The sequence below is a fragment of the Leptodactylus fuscus genome, chromosome 6, assembly GCF_031893055.1.
Source record: "Leptodactylus fuscus isolate aLepFus1 chromosome 6, aLepFus1.hap2, whole genome shotgun sequence".
Taxonomy (NCBI): domain Eukaryota; kingdom Metazoa; phylum Chordata; class Amphibia; order Anura; family Leptodactylidae; genus Leptodactylus; species Leptodactylus fuscus.
The window spans coordinates 21,425,415-21,445,802 of NC_134270.1; the positions used below are offsets into that span (position 1 = coordinate 21,425,415).

The 20,388-nt window shown below is 44.0% G+C and overlaps 1 protein-coding gene across 1 annotated transcript in view; it reads right to left on the reverse strand.

Annotated features, from left to right (window-relative positions):
* ABCC3 (ATP binding cassette subfamily C member 3) overlaps positions 1-20,388 on the reverse strand; it is a 42,268-nt gene that overhangs the window by 15,729 nt on the left and 6,151 nt on the right. Inside the window, exons 2-15 of the mRNA XM_075279509.1 lie at positions 5,564-5,740; positions 5,329-5,454; positions 4,439-4,576; positions 4,225-4,347; positions 4,085-4,146; positions 3,392-3,520; positions 2,821-3,039; positions 2,495-2,672; positions 1,997-2,158; positions 1,733-1,825; positions 940-1,143; positions 666-812; positions 300-387; positions 105-171 (exon numbers count right to left, since the gene is read on the reverse strand). Of these exons, the coding sequence (XP_075135610.1) occupies positions 105-171; positions 300-387; positions 666-812; positions 940-1,143; positions 1,733-1,825; positions 1,997-2,158; positions 2,495-2,672; positions 2,821-3,039; positions 3,392-3,520; positions 4,085-4,146; positions 4,225-4,347; positions 4,439-4,576; positions 5,329-5,454; positions 5,564-5,740 (1,913 nt within the window). The remainder of the gene's footprint in view (positions 1-104; positions 172-299; positions 388-665; positions 813-939; positions 1,144-1,732; positions 1,826-1,996; positions 2,159-2,494; positions 2,673-2,820; positions 3,040-3,391; positions 3,521-4,084; positions 4,147-4,224; positions 4,348-4,438; positions 4,577-5,328; positions 5,455-5,563; positions 5,741-20,388) is intronic.

A 20,388-nucleotide genomic window follows, 5' to 3' on the forward strand; every position in this document is an offset into this window, starting at 1 on the left:
GCAGGTTTAGGGTTCCCAACATATTATCTCTGTCCTAATACAGTCCTCATCACCCCCCCAGAAATTACATTGATCAGCCACTTGGTGGCACTAAACTTCCTTACTTTTTCAGTACTGGATCACTTGATTTTGCCCAACTGAATGTCCCTTCCTTGACCGTGATGGCGACGCCTGGAAACCATAAGAGACAGAGAAGACAAAGAGTAATATATTATTATGTTCCCTGAAAAATCCTAAGAGTCGTCCAAATGGCAAATGAAATGTAAAGTAATAGACGTCCATAATGGCGTCGCGCTCACCGCTTACTGACTTCTCCTTGTTGACTGCGGTTGGATCTAGCTCATCATTGGCCAGAAAGTTCTGGATCCTCTTAATGGAGACGCTGGCCTGGGGTACAGGAGTATATATATATATATATATATATATATATATATATATATATATATATATATATAATTTACAGACATCTGGTATACATAAGATATATCTGATAACGCAGTATTTATGAGGTTATATCAGTGCCAGATTAAAGAAATGGGATTATTAGATGTTACTACTATTAATGGGGCTGGATTATCAGATATTATCATGATTAATACTATTGTCTAGCACTCCAGATTAGTGGATGATGGATTAATGGACTCTCTCTGGATAGTGTCTCATACCTGCGCCAGGTTGCTGATGACTTGGGGTAACATGTTCAGAGGAAACCTTAAAATATTAAATAGAGAGAGGGAGACAAAGGCCGTCTCTGCGTCCAGAATGTTCTTCTCGTCTACAGACACGTACACGGCGAATGTAGTCAGCGCCACCTGAGGAGATATGTGACATCCTCATCACCCACTGAACCTCTCCACCAACTACAACTCTCAGCAGGTAAATCGGGAGTTTCCCAAAACCTACAGAGCCTATCCTATAGCCATGATTGTCTGGTCTTACCAGGAATGGCGCACTGGTCCATGCAAAGGTGGATAATGCATTGAGGTACGCCGACTTTTTTAGGACATTGAGCTCCTTGCTGCGGATCTCCAGAACCTTCTGAGAAAAAGAGGGCTCCCAGGCGTACAGCTTCAGGACCTTGATACCGTTCAGGATTTCATTCATCAGCTTAATCCTAGAATCCTTGTACTGCATCTGCTCCACCTGACCACAAGGAAAGGACAGATATGATACATGGAGAGGGCAGTCAGGGTATACAATACCACTGCCCTCCAGCAGGGGGCCGAACAGAACTATTGCTGTACAGTACAGTGCAGAGCTAAACTACTGCTTTAAAGCAGGAGGCAGAACACTACCATTGACCTCCAGAAGGAGGCAGAATAGTACCACTGCTCTCAAGCAGAGGGCAGATTAACTTTACAGTATAGTGCAGGGTGACAATGCTGGTTCACAAAAGGAGGAAGAACACTACCCTTGCCCTCCAGAAAGGGAAAAACAGCACCATTGCCCTCCAGAAGAGGGTATCACAACACCACTGATCCCTGGGAAGGAAAAGAACAGCCCACTGCTCTCCATCAGGGGAAGAACAGTGCCATTATTCTGCGGCAGGCTGAAGACGAGCACCATTGCTCTCCACCAGGGAGCAGAATGTCACTATTAGTCTTCACAGGAGGCAGAACAGTTCCATTACCCTCCAGCAGGGGGCAGAATAAAATCATTACTCTCTAGCAGTAAACCTCATGTCTCCATCCCACATAATGAAGATAAAACAATCCCTATAATTGTCACTTACTTGGAAGGCCCTGGTTTTCATGGCTATAAAAGCATTAATAGGGATGAGGAGAATCATGACGGCGACTCCAGCCAGCACAGAAGGCCCCAGTGTCTGTAAGAGGAAGATCAATAAGTCAACATATTAATATATCTGAAGGCAGCAGGTACCTTCAGTAGTCCTGCCCTGAAGTTATAAGCAGTGCAGTACCATGACCCTCCACTAGGGGCAGTGCAGATTTCTCCTTTATCCTTTTAATTAGTTAATAATTAACCTGTCCATTACCTGCCAGAGAAAATAAAGTGCCAGGCAGATCTGCAGCGGAGCCGACCACAGCATGTTCAGGAAAGTGGTCAAATCCTGGAAACGTTGAGCGTCCACTGACATGAGGTTCACAACTTCTCCAACAGTAGAAGAACGTTTTGCAGCATTTGTGATCACCAGCGACTTTAGAAAACATAAAATGGATAATTTAAGGTGAAGTAGTAGACAATATATAGCACCAAGCCAGGCAGAAACCCTGCACAAGAACAAGGGGTAGCCCAATTTCCCTATCAGATTTCGTAAATGTCATGCATTGACATGTCATGGCTAAAGAGGATGTGCACTGCTTCACGGCTTACCTTACTCCACCCTGAGGAGCATTCCTTGGATCTGCAAAGAAGGCTCAACATCCATTGGCTAAAAAGATTGCGGCAGACACCTTCAGTACTCCAGAAGACATCTCTGGTCAGCATTTGTTATCTACCTAGCATGGACGGCTGCAGTACCCATAAACCTCACCTTCCTGTATATGACACCAGTGATAGCACTTCTCAGCCGCATCCCAGTGATGAAACAGTAGTGGAAATGCTGATGGAGGATCAATGTCTGAGCCACAGAGGAGAGGAACATCAAAGCCGCGATACTGAACCCCCACCATGCAGGGGCCTGGTCATCTTTAATGAAGTCAATGAGAATGCTGGAAGATAAGAGGCAATCAAGTATTAGGAAAGGGTGACAGAAATGTTTCTGTTATGGTCCAGTATGTGTGGACCCATGGCGAAGCCTGTGATAGGGTAGGCGTATGTTCCTGAAGGGCTCATCCCTCTAGATGTCCCATGACGTACCTCAGCAACTGCGGGTTCACAAATGACAAGAGGTCCTGGAACAGCTTGAAAACAGAACCAATCAAAAAGAAAGGACCAAATGTCTTTATCAAGACCTTCAAGAAGGAAGGCTCCATCTTCTTTTTGCTGTTTTCAATTAGGACATCGGACTCGCCGATTTTTTCATCCACATGGTTCATCTCCACCTCCTGGGTTTTGGTGAACTTCACTTCACTCGTCCTGCAGCAGAAAAGAATTATGGAAAAATATGTGAATGATAAAACCTACATTTATAATATTACGTGTATATTATTGTGTAGATCCAGGGGAAGGACACAAGAACAATGGTGGGAAGGTCCAACCCAAGGCAAACTACTCCTGGTGCACAGTGCTGAAAGAATGGTGTCCTCATTTGGGACAAATACAAGAGACTGGGTCACTTATATGACCTCTGTTTTGAGTGTACTGTAGCTTGTATATATTTTGGTACTCTAGAAGGATTGAGACATGAGCCTTGTCAACAGAAGGTTATTGAAGGTTTGGCCGATCTTGCAGGTTAATCCACCAGTGAGGTCCATTATCTATAACAAACCTGATCTTGTTCTTCTCCTTTTCCCATTCTTTAATGAGTTTTGAGACGACTGTTTTAGAACTGTCATCTTCATTCAAAGACCAAAGGTCCTTGTCTTCCAGAGGTCTTTTGTAGCCCAGTATTGCCAGCCTATGGGGCAGAAAATATCAACATTATCATCGACATCATCAAAAACTCAGGTATTACTTTCAGAGACAATCTCTAGTGGCCTCGAATCATGAAGACAAGGCTGTCAATCATTTACTGATGAGCAGGAGATCATCTCAAGGCTGTCGATCACTTTCTAATGGACGGTGAACATATCGAGGCTGTCACTGGCTCACTGATGGGAAGTGGATAGTCACTGAGATCGGGGAAAGATCTCAAGGTGTTCAGTCTCTTATTCACTGACTAGGATTGGTCTCAAGGCTGTCTGTACTCAATGGTGGTTGGGGAAAGGTTTCAAGACTCTCTCCGAAGAGCGGGGGAAGTCCTTAATTCAAGCTGTCAATCATCTTTACATATCAGCAGGGGAATACCTCATGGCTGTATATAATGCAATGATGGGCAAAGATACTCTTAAAGATTATCCATCAGTCACTGATATCTCCAGCTTATGAAGACAATGTTGTCGATCCTTCACTGGCTCACGAGGGAATAACTGTGCCCCTGTGTACATGGCCCTGTTGAGGTTGATCAATCCATATGGCTTACCTGGTGAACCACCAGAATGTTAATCTTGATAGAAACCCGGCATCTGACTCTGGAGAGGGATTCTGAGGAGAAGATATGAGCGACACTCAGTGTTGGTTCCTACACATTGTAGCAGATATTAGTAGAGAACATGGACTCACGCTGTCTGATCTGACGGGGGAGAAGAATGGTCGCGCCTCTTTGAAGCAGGAGAGAATAAGCTCCACCACAAGCAGAGAGAAATAAATAAAAAACGTGGTGAAGCGGAATCTATTTGTGACACCCTAAACATGGGAAGATACAAAATATTAGTCATGATGGAGGATCATCCGGGGCCAACAACACTACACAGTTACTACGAGCTCATCCCATTACCTCCCCAACTGAAGACATGACCTTGGAGCGGAATGGTATAATGGCGCATAGTGTTGATAGGAACCAAAATATTATTAGCACCCCTGAGGATTGGACACCCCTCAGCCTTTCATACTGGATAAGTATTGTTGCTGCGATCTGCAAAATAGGAAAAATTTGAGGCATTACACTACATACATGTAACATTAATGGGGGTCCGGGGAAGAGGCTCATCCTACTTTCCTACTCTTCTAGTGTTTGGTGGAGATTTCTGGAACTTGAGACTCTACTTTTCTATGTAAGCACCAAAAGCCAAGATTCTCAAAAGAAAATTAGAACTTTTTTTTTTTCACTTTTTGCTATCCTGATTAAAGACGTTACAGGCCCAAACCCTGAGGCTGCACTACTGAGAGAAACTTTGTTGTAGTGTTATCATGGAGACCTTTAAGAAGACCTTTCACCACCTGTACCAACTTTTCAATAGGTGCCGATCCAAGGACCTTGATGCAGCTGGAATTTTTTCTTGTCCCCACTGTCCATGAATAATCAGGGCTCAGTTTCAGCACTTAATATGCTAATCAGGCTCTGTATTGTCAGGTGGGCGGTCCCAGACACCTGCTCCAGCCTAGGACTGCCCTCCTGTCAGTAGAGAAGCTAAGTAGCATATTGAGTGCTGAAACTAACAGCACCAAATGCTCAGGAATGATGGGGGCTAGAGAAAAAATCCCAATCAGTGACATGATGTCTATTAGACAGTGCAAAGAGTTGGGAGTGGTGGAGGTGGAGGAAGGTCCTCTCTAAGCGGATCAATCAATATTTATCTGCCTATCAGTTGAAATGTGTGAACATTGATGTGGATAGTGATCTGGGTAATAATCAATTAAGATAAAAAAATCATAATCAATACAAACCATAGTTATTCCGACTATGAGGGGGGTGATGAAGTACACTGGTGGAGGAGGGTCGCCCTGTATAAGACTATGGAAAGAATAAAACATGTCCGCCCAACACACGCACCACAGCAGCACCCCGAACAGCTGAAAGATAGAAGTGAGGTGTAATGATTATATCTGCGGTTATATCACCCTGCGGTATCTTATACATACTGCCATCTGCACATACAGAGGAAGTCACGACCGTCCTTACCGTTTTGGCTTTGCTTAGCATCGACAGCACAATATATCCTTTCCTGTTATACTTTAAATAAATAATATAAAATGGCAGTATGGCCCAGAGGTAGATGCAGGGGATCCAAGCGACGACCGTATTCTGGAAGCATGGCGTCAGGTCTGGGTTGTCCGTGTAAAGGGTAAGGTTGGAATCCTAAAAGATAGAAACAATGATTTTAGTGGGTCCGTTACCCTGCATCCCTCATTGTCTATTGTGAGTGGGTGGATTCAAGATGAATACAATGATGGGATGGGGTCTTGAATTTCCAAGCGGTTGGGTTGTAGTGTGGTATCACCAGACCAAGCAGGAACCTTGTAGGGTTGGGGTGAACATTGTAGGGTTCCTATGAAATCCATTCTCCAGAGAAAGGTCCATATTGTGGGAACAACTTTGTCTTTGGTTCAAACAAATGGGTCAAGAAATGTCGTCACAAAGTCCTACCTTTGAGGGTCACCCTATTATTAGGTATGTTCTGTGTATCGCAAAGGGTGATGGTTGGAGACTGACCTATGAGTCTACCTGTTTACTACCCTCCAAAGTCCTGACAGTCCAGGGCAGTAAAAGGGATTTCTACAATAATCGGACTGGTGTCAGACATCTGCAGGTTAAGAAACTGAACAGTAAGATCCGTCACCAGCAGCTAACCAGCTTGCTGATAGTTTCCATCCAGTAACAGAAGCCTATTCTAGTAAAATGAGGAATAAGGTCATACATATGAAGTCTACAGATACTGGATTTTACTCTGGAGGTCTGGAGACCAAGTTTCACTTTTATAGTTGTGTACATATATTAATGACTGGTTAATACTTTCCTGCAAATCCTATACAATGAGCGATTCTACACATGTTAGAAATCAGGTAATTTTATGTCTCAGGACGGATACTGTATCCAGAAAGCTGGGAATCCAGCGGATCTCACATTACCAGCGTCTGCCCTCATTAAAGCGAATGAAGCGTATTGAGCCAAGGGCTGATGAATGACTGGATTGTTATATAATATAAAGCAGACCCGAGAGCTATTCATCTCAGCCAGGCTGCCGACTTCTTCAGTGCGATGCTGCGATGCTAAAAGCATTTTTCTCCCCCAATTTAAATGGACCAAAACCTCTAAGTACTAGTGCTAGTAGTCGGGTATATGATGTCTGCTGGCCCTCCTACTCTGGAAATCCATGGAGTATAAAGAAAAAGTTATTTACAATGGTGAAGCCAACCTACCCCCAGTCCACCACCACCAGTCCCTACACTGAGGCCACTATGTTGTTTCCAGCTTCGAAATATGAGGACTCAAATGACCACATCCCCCTTCTCTAACGTCTTCTGAAGGTCAGTGGTCCCAGACTATTACAATATCATGGCCATTATAGGGAATTCACCTTCAATTATGGCTTAGTAATGTTAGTAGAGGTTGGGTCACAGTAATGTTGGGTCATAGTAAGGCATGAGATGTCTGTATGTGATAAAATGGTTTCTGGTATTGTGTCCCACCAGAAGTGAAATTAATAACTCAACAATTGGTGTGCTCCCTCTCCTTGCCTGGTTACCTGTTGCCGATGGGATTCTACTAGACCTCTAATACCGAGGGTCTTCTAACTTCTGTTATTAATCTTTAGCCTATAGGCTTCTGCTATACCTATACTACCTGAGGCCTTCTGACGAAAGTCTTCTGCTATACCTCTACTACGTGAGGCCTTCTGCTATACCTCTACTATCTGAGGCCTTCTGACTTAAGGCTTCTGCTATACCTCTAGTACCTGAGGCCTTCTGACTTAAGGCTTCTGCTATACCTCTAGTACCTGAGGCCTTCTGACTTAAGGCTTCTGCTATACCTCTAATACCTGAGGCCTTCTGACTTAAGGCTTCTTCTGTACCTCTACTACCTGAGGCCTTTGCTTTTCTACTATACCTTAACTACCTGTGGCATTCTCCTACACCTCTGCTAATGGTGGCCTTCAGTATCCTGTTATACCACTGCTACCTGTGGCCTATGGGACTTCTGTTATGTATGCACCTCTGCTACCTGTCCTGATGTCCAGCTTTGGATTCTGGATTATCTTACCTAAAGCCAATGGAATCAGAGCTACCAAGCATACAAGCTGAGTTGTTACCCAAAAGGCAGAAGGGTGTCATCAGACTGTCGGTAGATTCCACCAAAATATCAGAATCTGATGTGGTGGACATTTGTTAGGATGACTAAGCATGGATACACAGAAATCACCTGGAAGAACTGTCTTCAGTTTACTAGAAGGTCATCTACTGTCTTGTTTAGAAGATAATGGCCTGTGACACTGAAATAATCTAGAGACGGCGAAATCCACCAAGTGGGTTCCCCTAAGAATGGGTGACCCAAGTGCTCACAATGCAGCAAGGGACAAGATGTCTTCCACACAGTGCAATTAGCATCTAGTACACTACCGAAGATACACATATCCTCCACGTGGCTCCCATTCTCAGTATAATAGGAGATGTTGACTCTCCTGCAGTACACTCAGGCTAAGCTTTGATAAACAAGTGGGGGAGGGGACCCATTTATGCGGAAGTGAGCATATTACGAGCACTACAAAATTATCTTTGCATAAACATTTCCCTGAAGCGTAATCTACTCCAGAGAGCGGCCATTGTGACTACAAAGGTTTGGCTGTGCGCTTACTGCTCTTGTTCTATTTTACTAATGGAAATGACAAAACATGCAAACTATAGCGCGGGAACAAGAGAGCAACTACAGGAGAAAGAGCTCCGAACAATGGAGAAGTGTCAGCACGATCCTACAATGCAAATCCAGCTTTATTACAGGCTACAAGATATACTCCAAATTTTATGACTACAGGACATCATACTTCACGTGTCATAACTTATCTAAAGGGGGCACAATTGTAATGATATCAGGGGCCATTATCCCGTTGCAAATGCTTTGGCACCCTGCTTTCTACGTGAGGCTGATTTTGGCTTGGCTAGGGACTCGTATCAGGGTAATATTACGCCTTATTATCTAAGCTCCTAAGTAATTTCTTCTTCCAGTCTTTGTACTGTCTGCTGAATGGCTAACCTCCCACAGGTATTCGGGGAAATTAGATTTTCGTAGCGGTTCATTCTCAGTCCATTCACCGCCTTTCTGTGTTCTGTGTCCAATAATTTGTCCTTTCAATAAATTACAGCGAGATACAGTTTCTTACAATCTAACAATAACCTGGCAGGCGGCCTAATTCATGAGACGCGTTGTCCTTGTGGGGTTCATGTTATAAAATATCCAAGTGAGCTCATAGACCTGTGGCTGGACGCCCAAATGAAAGAGGATAGACATAGAACGGTAATAATAGTGACTAATGGATGTGAAGTAATGTAATAGTGAGCATCAATGAGACGCTGTGTCGTAAAATAAAGCAGAGCCCCAGGCTAGCCGTGGGTGACATCTCTGAGTAACCATACCATTCTGAAAATGTGGTGTATAAAAACCTACAACTGTATACTATGACTACTCGTACTGTAAAGAATACTTGATATATACCTACCTCTCTCTCTCTCTCTCTCTATATATATATGTATGTATATACACATCTCCGCTTCTCTTACTGTAAATAGCAACGTTGCAAGTCTAGAGAATCCTACCGGATCTTTTCCTCTGTTACTATTAATATCCCTCATTCTTCGATTTTGTGGCCGAAACTGCAAATAATCCTTTATCCATGAATGAATCCGATCCTTTTATTGTCCGGGTAGATAAGTCACTAGCAGACATGTCTATAGCGGCCACTGGACACACTGGAAGTACAATTATGCCCTGCCGAGCCCGGCATGGGTATGTGACAAGGAAGAGCAGAATGCTATCTGAATAAGAGGAACACTATGGTGACTGTTTATGGCATAAAATGGAATATGGGTCCTGAAAATTTGAGGAAGGAGTTAAATGTAGGACACAATGCAGGGGGTCAGTACTGTTCACATAAATGTAGTCTTCTAGTAAGGTCACATGGCCAGTCTCCTGAACTGACCACCATTGCTATCTGTTTCTTGGCATTGACTTTTACCATATTGCAGAGAGGAAACCTCATTATGAACCTCAATTCTAAGACACCGTCACTGACTATACAATATTAGGTATTGGGTTGAATCATAGGATCGAACAGGAATCCAGTTGGTGACCAATCAATGGTTGTAGTGGTCACATACATGTACAGGTCTGGGAGGATCGCTGGCGAACAGGGGCTGGATCAGGCAGGTGCACACTGATTCTTCTTCTATCTTATGCCATTGGCAGGTAATTTTACATTTTTTATCATCTGGAAAATCCCCTTAAATCACCATAATCTAGGTATATGGGCACCATCTGAGCTCATGGTTCTCTAGGGATATTACAAAGTCCTGAGATGATGTGTACACAGTGTTATCAGGCATCTGATATCCAGGAAGAGGAGGACAAAGAGACATTATGCAATAAAATATGAGGATGTAAAGTAAGGCCAGTGCTGGGAGAATGATACCAGGTGCAAATTATAATCCATCTCAAGATGGCGGGTTGATCCTTGTCCTATTTATTTATGTTGCAGGCAACGTACTGAATGTTCACCCAATCTATTATGTGATCCAATAGTTCTATATATAGAACTGATCTCATTTTGACCTTGTTGGATGTGATCACTGAAGACACATGCCGCCATTATCTATTGGGCTTCACCAACAATTATGGGCCTAAAGGATACAGTCCAGCTTTACCTTTCCCCCATATCTGAACCCTTTATATCCCACAATGAGAGGAAACCTCCTGGTTATCCCTATTTTTACTGGAGGGAGGGCTATTGCTATTATTCTACAGACTCTTCCATTGCCCCAAAGACATCTCACCACCAACTGGATGAGGTGAATCACAATTTTCCCAGAGCTCCTGTAAATGGCATCTTACAGCCAACCAGAAAACTCCTCTGTAGGAAAAGGACAAACAAAGCCAAAACAGTCTAAGGCTCATTCAAGGGTTGGGCAATGTTATAGGGACGTTCCCTACGGTGGCCCTAGGGACAGTTTTCTCTTATTTTGCAGACTTGTTTCCAAGGATATCTTTACCTTCTGAGAGCCATGTTTCCTGAAGAATGTGATCTTGTACAGAGGTGTAACGTGAAGCTCCTGAGACCCAGTGCAAAATATGTGATGGGGCCGCCACTTACTATGTGCTATCTTTAGTAATGATGTCTTCCAATGTTGAAGAGAGGCCTTTGGGCCCCCTGAGGCTTCTGGGCCTGGTAGTGATGGCTACCAACATACCTGCTATAGCTACGCCCTTGTTTGTGAACGTGCAGGAAGAAGACGCGCAGTTATATGAGGTTACATACTGTGCAAATATCATTAGCATTACAAGATACTGGTCTATTGTACACATGGTGCTGGAGTTCAATGACCTCTCGGCCACCCATTCACATGGTGCTCAAAAATTTACAACGTTGGTTTTTCTTGAGCTGGTCCAATCCAGAAATGTGCACAAATAAAGCACAAAAACACTAAAAATAAAATGGCCAACACCCATCATGAAGGACTAGCACCTCACCAACATGTCAAAACACTTAAAACTTTCCACAGCAGTGACAGCGACTGTGCCAGCCGAGGCTGATCGCTTCGCAGCTTTACTTCTTGGTTGTCTTTTCATCTGAACATTGACAACATTGAGTCACAGCAGAATATTCCGAAAAATCATCAAGTTTAGAATCAGAGTCCAAACCCAAACAATAGGAGGAAAATAAATGGTACATTTTTCTTAATTACACAATTTTCTGAATCTACATGACCTATGTGACCGTGAAATAAACCCCTCAAGAATTGCAAAGGTTTATAATATATTTGAGGGAGAATTTTTACCATAAACTTCAATTTATGAAAACCATCTGCAGCTCGCTGAGTATTTGACGTCTTCCAGCGCCGACTTTCGCCTTGGTATGCGGTTTCTGTAGGAACTGTCGACAGTGTTAATATTTAATTCTGATAAATGTCTTGTTACGATGAGGTGCGGTTACTCAGCGGCGTAGTAATATATGTGCATATATACTTATCTCTGCAGGCAGTAATGTAACTAATCACCGGGGGAAATTACTAACAGGTTTCCTGTCTGGACTCAATTGTGACTTTCCTCTCGGATGTTTTTGGTTTACCACCTGGTCACCAGTACTAGTCTTCAGTTTTCAGTCGAGTAGTATCATGGTGACAACACACCTGGATGTGACCGTGTTGTGCCCGCAGTAATGTGTGATACAGTGACCGCTGTAAAACACAATCCCATAGACTTCAATGTGTGCCGCTTTTACGCGAGCTAGACATTGAAATGAATGGGAGGCTTTTAAACCCATTGATTTCAATGTGTAGCGTGCGTAAGAGCGGCACACATTGAAGTCTATGGGATTGTGTTTTACAGCGGTCACTTTGACACGTGTTTACGTGTCTGAATGAGCGGAGAATAAACTTCGTGTGAAGGCTCTCTTAGACTGATAGACAAATAGATGGATAGATTTGAGATATTAGATAGATAGGAGATAGATAGATAGATAGATAGATAGATAGATAGATAGATAGATAGAGTATATTATTGTATCTGCCTTCTCCTCACATCTCCCCTATGCTGTTATGCTTGGAACAATCCAGATCAGGTTGTTGGAAATATGACTCTAGAACATTAGATATCCATTGGCTATCTGGACTCTAGTCACTGGAGACAAGGACTTGCCCACTATATTATATATATATACTGTATATGTGTGTATATGAAATAGATGAATATTTTGGTAGCCCTCAGATATAACCTACCACTGCTGGTCAGTAGACTGTATCGGTCTCGCTCTATAGACATGTTTTCTATGGCCTGCCGCCAGCTATGGGATTCTTTGGCAGCAGTTCTTATAGTCACTGGCCTGTTTCACTGTTATTCTTGAGGAGATCTCCACTTGGTTGAACCTGACCGCACACATCACAACCTCCTCCTCCTGACGTCTCGAAGTATCTGAAGTTCACTTGAGTAGATTTGTGGCCTCAGTCAAAGAATGTGGCGGCAAGCAATTCATTGTAATGTTTACTGGCCACGTCCTATAAGATTTTATCCTCTACAGAGGGAGTAGCATAAAGTGATCCACCAGATTTACTTATAGAAGTACCAAGATCTTCTAGATAATCCTTCTGATCTCTCTTCACTCCTGTGTACTTTATAGGATATCACACTTCCTCTCAGAATAGAGTTTTGAGGGTTTTTTTTTTAGATTTCAGCAGCATCTTCTAGGACTTTTAGCTGGTTCTGTCCTCCATCTTTGCTGGTTTTGTAGTTTTTTTTCCTCACTGACATATTTATACATATCTCCACACCATACTACAGACAGGTTATTTGGTTCTTCTATATTAGTGACATCTAAGCAGCTTCCGCACACTTGGAGTGTCCCTTTAAGGAGTATATGATGAGGTCATGGCATGGTATCATTTAGATGCCGGAAGCCATGGTGTCATTACCACAGGTCCCCACATTACCGCCGCACTCGGCTGAAATGTTATAATCCCATTAACCTGCTTATTTTCCACCCACAGAGGACTAAATGTCAGCAGCAGGTAAAGAACACGGCGTGTGTGAATAGAGGACGTGGGTGGATGGAGTGGTACGTTGAAGGCCCTCAAAGCTTTCTCCAGCTGCCAGATGAAACACAATGCTAATTCTGTAGCGCACAATGTTAGTGTTATTCCTGTCAAAGCACAAGCTGCTAAACCCGTCATATCCACAAGAAGACGCTGTGTCAGAGTTGGAGTAACACAACACTGTAGGATCACGGCTCGGAGAGGGTCATCAATCTTCCACATGGTATTCACCATGCATGGGCAGTGAAATGTTAAAGGACCCTCTCTTCCACCTCGCACCAACCGTGATGAAGTGATTATACGGGGTCCATACGTGTGAGACAACATTGTATTTATGTGGGCACCAGGCTAGAGGGCAAGGTAAGGGCACACACAAAGAATACAGTTGTATCTCAGACACGTCATAGTAAATACACTGCAAAATGTCCATGCGCTCAGACCAGGATAGTGGATATTGGTGTGGACCATTTTTATGTAGCCCCATTTGCTATAGGGTCAGTTCTTTTTTATGCCACTCCATGGTATTAGACTACTCCAGGTTGTCCAAAGTGCCATGTACGATGATCAGCATTATATTCAGGATTCATTGATGTCCCCATGTCAGCTGTGGCACCTCCAGACATGTGCTTATACCTACAATGAAGCCATTGGGTGATGGGCATCAGCAGCTCTGAGTAAGGCCAGGTTCACACCTGCGCCCAGCCTTAGTTTAGCAGGTTTACGTTTCCTGCACAAAACTGGGCAGGAGACGGAAACCTGCAGACATTTTCAAGCCCTTTCATTTGAATGGGTTTGAAAAGTGCCTGGCTGTGAGCGCTGGTGAGCGTTTTGCGCTCTCCGCGGCGAAACTGGTTTTTTTTTTTTTATCCAGACAGAGAGTCGGACATGCAGGACTTTGTATCCGGTTTAAAAAAAACTGTTTCACCGCGGAGAGCATAAAACACTCACCGGCGCTCACGGCCGGACTCGGTCTGACAGGTTTCCGTCTTCTGCATGCAGAAAACGGAAACCTCAGATCGGAGACCGAACGCTGGTGTGAACCCAGCGTAAGGGAATTTTCGCTATGGTTGATAGATTTTCATTGGAACTATTAAAAATGTCCTTAGATTTGTAGGATCAGAGATAAACATATTTTTATAGACTCTCTACATATAGATATTACATACAACCATCTATACGTCTAGCAAAAACATTGTGATTGTGAAGACACCGTCCTGGAGGTGCCCTGAGTACACCCTTGTTATTATAATAAAGGCCTTGCCCAAACAATAGGCAGGGCATTGCTGGTACAATTTAATTATCAGGTTTGGTAGATGATACAAGACTGGAAGAGCGTGACCTGGAAATGGAAAATGTCTGTCAGAGCAAGGCCTAAAGGAAAGATAAAATTCAGAAAGCAATTTGGCCTCAGATATGTACCAGGATCTGCTACCTTGTTCTAAGGAGCTCCTAAACAAATGTTGTGACTGCATCTCCTGCACCTCCAGATGATCTCCTGTATTGTAGAAAACCCCCTGTAGATAAAGCTTCTCCACTAAAGTTCTTCCTGTAGATGAGCTCCTTCTGAAGACAATCCCTCCAGGCTCTACTAGACAAGTTCCTCCTGCACAGATGTTCTTCTTGTAGATAAATCTCTTATGTAGATGAGCTCCTCCTATAGATGCCCTAAAGATGTTCTTCCTGTAGATAAATGCCTTATGTAGATGAGCTCCTCCTATGCCCCAAACAAGAACTATGAGACCCTAAGGACACTCAAACCCCAAGCCACAGACCCCCTATCCATCCCCCTCCACCCCCCCCAACCCCCTTTTCTGCTTTGGCAACACCAAATGTTTTATTCTTTGGTAATGCTAATAAAGCTCATTTGTATCTTGATGAGATCTTCCTCCTGTAGATGGCCTCCCCCATACAACACCTCATTAGATACTCTACTTCTGTACACAACCTCTTCCTCCTCTTGTCACTGACCTCCTCCTGGTGATAAGCCCCCTGCCCCCACATTCTCCTGAAGATAACTCCTGTATATAATGCCTGTAGATATGTAGATAACACCTGTGGATATGTAGATAACTCCTGTAGATATGCTCCACCGATTGATAAGTTCCTCCTTTAGATATGCTCCAACTATTGATAAGTTCCTCCTGTAGATATGCTCCACCGATTGATAAGTTCCTCCTTTAGATATGCTCCAACTATTGATAAGTTCCTCCTGTAGATATGCTCCACCTATTGATAAGTTCCTCCTGTACATATGCTCCAACTATTGATAAGTTCCTCCTGTAGATATGCTAACCCTATTGATAAGTTCCTCCTGTACATATGCTCCAACTATTGATAAGTTCCTCCTTTAGATATGCTCCACCTATTGATAAGTTCCTCCTGTAGATATTCTCCACCTATTGATAAGTTCCTCCTGTACATATGCTCCAACTATTGATAAGTTCCTCCTGGAGATATTCTCCACCTATTGATAAGTTCCTCCTGGAGATATTCTCCACCTATTGATAAGTTCCTCCTTTAGATATGCTCCACCTATTGATAAGTTCCTCCTGTAGATATTCTCCACCTATTGATAAGTTCCTCCTGGAGATATGCTGCCAGTCATCAGTGTCTGAGATATGGAACATTAGAGAAATCTATGGTTTGGATTATCAACTTCATAGCCCTGGAGACTTCTACAGATAACCTCCTCCTATTGACGTGTTTCTTCTGTATGTATAAACCTTCTGTAGATAATATTTCCCTCTAGAAGAACTTCTCCTGTATAGTAGCTCCTCCTATAGAGAGCCTCCTCCAGTAGACAAGCTCCTCCTCCAGTAGACAAGCTCCTCCTCCTGTAGGCAAGCTTCTCCTCCTATAGACAGCCTCCTCCTGTAGACAAGCTTCTCCTTCTATACGCAAGATCCTCCTCCTGTAGACAAGCTCCTCCTTCTGTAGGCAAGCTTTTCCTCCTATAGACAGCCTCCTCCTGTAGTTAAGCTCCTCCTCCTCCTGTAGTTAAGCTCCTCCTTCTGTAGACAAGCTTCTCCTCCTATTGACAGCCTCCTCCTGTAGTTAAACTCCTCCTCCTCCTGTAGTTAAGCTCCTCCTCCTGTAGACAAGCTCCTCCTTCTGTAGGCAAGCTTCTCCTCCTATAGACAGCCTCCCCCTGTAGTTAAGCTCCTCCTCCTGTAGTTAAGCTCCTCCTTCTGTAGGCAAGCTTCTCCTCCTATTGACAGCCTCCTCCTGTAGTTAAACTCCTCCTCCTCCTGTAGTTAAGCTCCTCCTCCTGCAGACAAGCTCCTCCTATAGATGATATGCTCCTTTTGTAGAAGAGCTTCTCCTGTATACTAGCTCCTCAAATATACCTGCTTTCTGTGAAAAACGCAAAAGAAACCATGATGCGTTTATACTATGGTCTTGTTGCAGTATTGCTTTGCAGCGTTTCGCTGCACGGGGCCTAAGCCTTACCCTATTTCCATCCAAAAGTGGTGCAGCAAATTTCAAAAGGTAATGAAGCTCCTGGTCTGACTGAACGAGATCTGGAACAACAAGCCAGTACCAACAACATTACAAATCCTATTACAAAACATCTTGGATTGATTTCAAAACCAGCACGTACTAATAACTCTCATCGTCCATCTTGTTCCTCCACCTCCTGTGTGTAAGCCAAAGCCACGTGCTAAATATATCCTTGTGTCTTCCACTTATGAAACATGGCGGCCTGAAATGCAGAGTTGGGAGCTGCCTGGGCAGATGAAACAAGGTCAAAAGACGACTACAGGAAAAGGAAAATAGAAGTGTATAAAATGCTTTGTAAATAGGATTTCCGAAGTTGAAGGTTTCGCCACCAGCCAGGGTCACGACCTAATCATCATACACCGACAGTGCTGAAGAGGCACGTGATGAGAATTGTGGATCTGTCAACAGCATCTTGTCTATGGATTCTGGATAGAACTAGACACGATACGCTGGACACTATATGAGAATGGGTCTGTTTGTCCCTTTGTGGAAAAAGAAAGTCCCCCAGCTGCACAGAGTATTGTAGGAGAGGCGTGTGCTGATCTTATAGGGAGATCACAGATTGAGAGTTATATAGTGGAAGGAGCAGGGCCCCCAGCAGCACAGAGTATTTCAGGAGAGGAGTGTGCTGATCTTATAGGGAGGTCACAGATTGAGAGTTATATAGTGGAAGGAGCAGGGCCCCCAGCAGCACAAAGTATTTCAGGAGAGGAACGTGTTTAACCCTTTATTTTACCATGGTCTTGTAATTTCTGATTAATTAAAGAATTCATGTAATATTTGGGAATCTGAGGGATTTTACCTCCTGAAGAATTTGTAAACTGCGGTTTGGATTACGGAATATCAGCTTTTGTATAAAATACTCCCTGTGTTTTCTGTGCTGTTACTGCCGGCCAAGTAATGTTGTTTATATCTGAGAGACACAGATGTTTGTCTACGGAGACGCTAATGGAGTCCGCGGTCAGACTGCGGCAGACACTGGAGAAATACTATGAAGGGGGAGGAGCTCTCATATCTATATCTGTACCGTGTATCTAAGCCTATTATGTGTGATACTGTCTGCTACGTAATCCTCACATGTGTGATACAGTCTGCTGAGCTGCTGTATCTAATCCTAGTGTGCCACTCTCCACTGTATCCAATCCTACCATGTGTGATACTGTCTGCTGAGCAGTGTATCTAATCCTATCATGTGTGATACTGTCTGCTGAGCTGTGTATCTAATCCTATCATGTGTGATACTGTCTGCTGAGCTGTGTATCTAATCCTATCATGTGTGATACTGTCTGCTGAGCAGTGTATCTAATCCTATCATGTGTGATACTGTCTGCTGAGCTGTGTATCTAATCCTATCATATATTATACTGTCTGCTGAGCTGTGTATCTAATCCTATCATGTGTGATACTGTCTGCTGAGCTGTGTATCTAATCCTACCATGTGTGACACTGTCTGCTGAGCTGTGTATCTAATCCTATCATGTGTGATACTGTCTGCTGAGCTGTGTATCTAATCCTATCATGTGTGATACTGTCTGCTGAGCTGTGTATCTAATCCTATCACGTGTGATACTGTCTGCTGAGCTGTGTATCTAATCCTATCACGTGTGATACTGTCTGCTGAGCTGTGTATCTAATCCTATCATGTGTGATACTGTCTGCTGAGCTGTGTATCTAATCCTATCATGCGTGATACTGTCTGCTGAGCTGTGTATCTAATCCTATCATGTGTGATACTGTATGCTGAGCTGTGTATCTAATCCTATCATGTGTGATACTGTCTGCTGTATCTAATTCTATCATACGTGATACTGTCTGCTGAGCTGTGTATCTAATCCTACCATGTGTGATACTGTCTGCTGACCAGCTGTATCTAATCCCATCGATTCCTCCATTTCTTGCGTCTTGGGTTACTCTCGCTGTTACTCCGGATCCATCCACCACACGATGGGAATTCACAAGTGTTTACTTACATGGGGGCCACACCCGGCACATTGTATGGAGGCGCAGCCGTTACTGGATGATGAATGGGAGGGGGGGGGGCTCTGACGCTTCAGTAATTTAACTCCTTCAAGTATGTGCTCACCTATGTGACATTGGATCAATTAATTGTCCCGGGAGCTAAAGGCAGCACTGAAGGGAAATAATGGATAATAGCGATGGGGGGGCCGGGGGGGAAATATCACTGCTTTCTTCTTTCCTGAGATATAATGCAGCTTGAGTATATTACCTACTATCTGAGTATAAAGGCACTTGAAATCCACCCATCATATTCTGTGCCTCACTACTTTACACTGCAGCCTTGCTTTATTATACTGTCTGCTCTGTACATGGAGAAAAGATGACGTCCAATATGTATTATATTAGGCAAAAGAGGCAGCTGGAAGACTAGGAAGGAGGGTCAGTATGTGTAAGTCACAATTACCCAGAATTCCTGGCTGCAGCAGTGGCCCTGTATACAATATATAATATTTTTGTGTTAGAGTGTTCTGTTTTTCAGACAATGAATTCTGCTGAGGGGACTGACAGGAGGAGTGACAAGAGGAGCGCAGAATGACAGGAGGAGCACAGATGTACAGGAGGAGCACAGTTGTACAGGAGGAGCACAGATGTACAGGAGGAGCACAGATGTACAGGAGGAGCACAGATGTACAGGAGGAGCGCAGAATGACAGGAGGAGCGCAGATGTACAGGAAGAGCGCAGATGTACAGGAGGAGCACAGTTGTACAGGAGGAGCATAGTTGTAAAAGAGGAGCACAGATGTAAAGGAGGAGCACAGATGTACAGGAGGAGAGCAGATGTACAGGAGGAGCGAAGATGTACAGGAGGAGCGCAGATGTACAGGAGGAGCACAGTTGTACAGGAGGAGCGCAGATGTACAGGAGGAGCGCAGATGTACAGGAGGAGCGCAGATGTACAGGAGGAGCATAGTTGTAAAGGAGGAGCACAGATGTACAGGAGGAGTGCAGACGTACAGGAGAAGCACAGATGTACAGGAGGAGCGCAGATGTACAGGAGAAGCACAAATGTACAGGAGGAGCGCAGATGTACAGGAGGAGTGCAGATGTACAGGAGGAGCGCAGATGTACAGGAGGAGAGCAGAATGACAGGAGGAGCACAGATGTACAGGAGGAGTACAGATGTACAGGAGGAGAGCAGATGTACAGGAGGAGAGCAGAATGACAGGAGGAGCACAGATGTACAGGAGGAGTACAGATGTACAGGAGTAGAGCAGATGTACAGGAGGAGAGCAGAATGACAGGAGGAGCATAGATGTACAGGAGGAGTACAGATGTACAGGAGGAGCACAGATGTACAGGAGGAGTACAGATGTACAGGAGGAGCACAGATGTACAGGAGGAGCGCAGATGTAAAGGAGGAGCGCAGATGTAAAGGAGGAGCGCAGATGTACAGGAGGAGCGCAGATGTACAGGAGGAGCGCAGATGTACAGGAGGAGCATAGTTGTAAAGGAGGAGCACAGATGTACAGGAGGAGAGCAGATGTACAGGAGGAGCACAGATGTACAGGAGAAGCACAAATGTACAGGAGGAGCTCAGATGTACAGGAGGAGCGCAGATGTACAGGAGGAGCGCAGATGTACAGGAGGAGCATAGTTGTAAAGTAGGAGCACAGATGTACAGGAGGAGAGCAGATGTACAGGAGGAGAGCAGAATGACAGGAGGAGCACAGATGTACAGGAGGAGTACAGATGTAC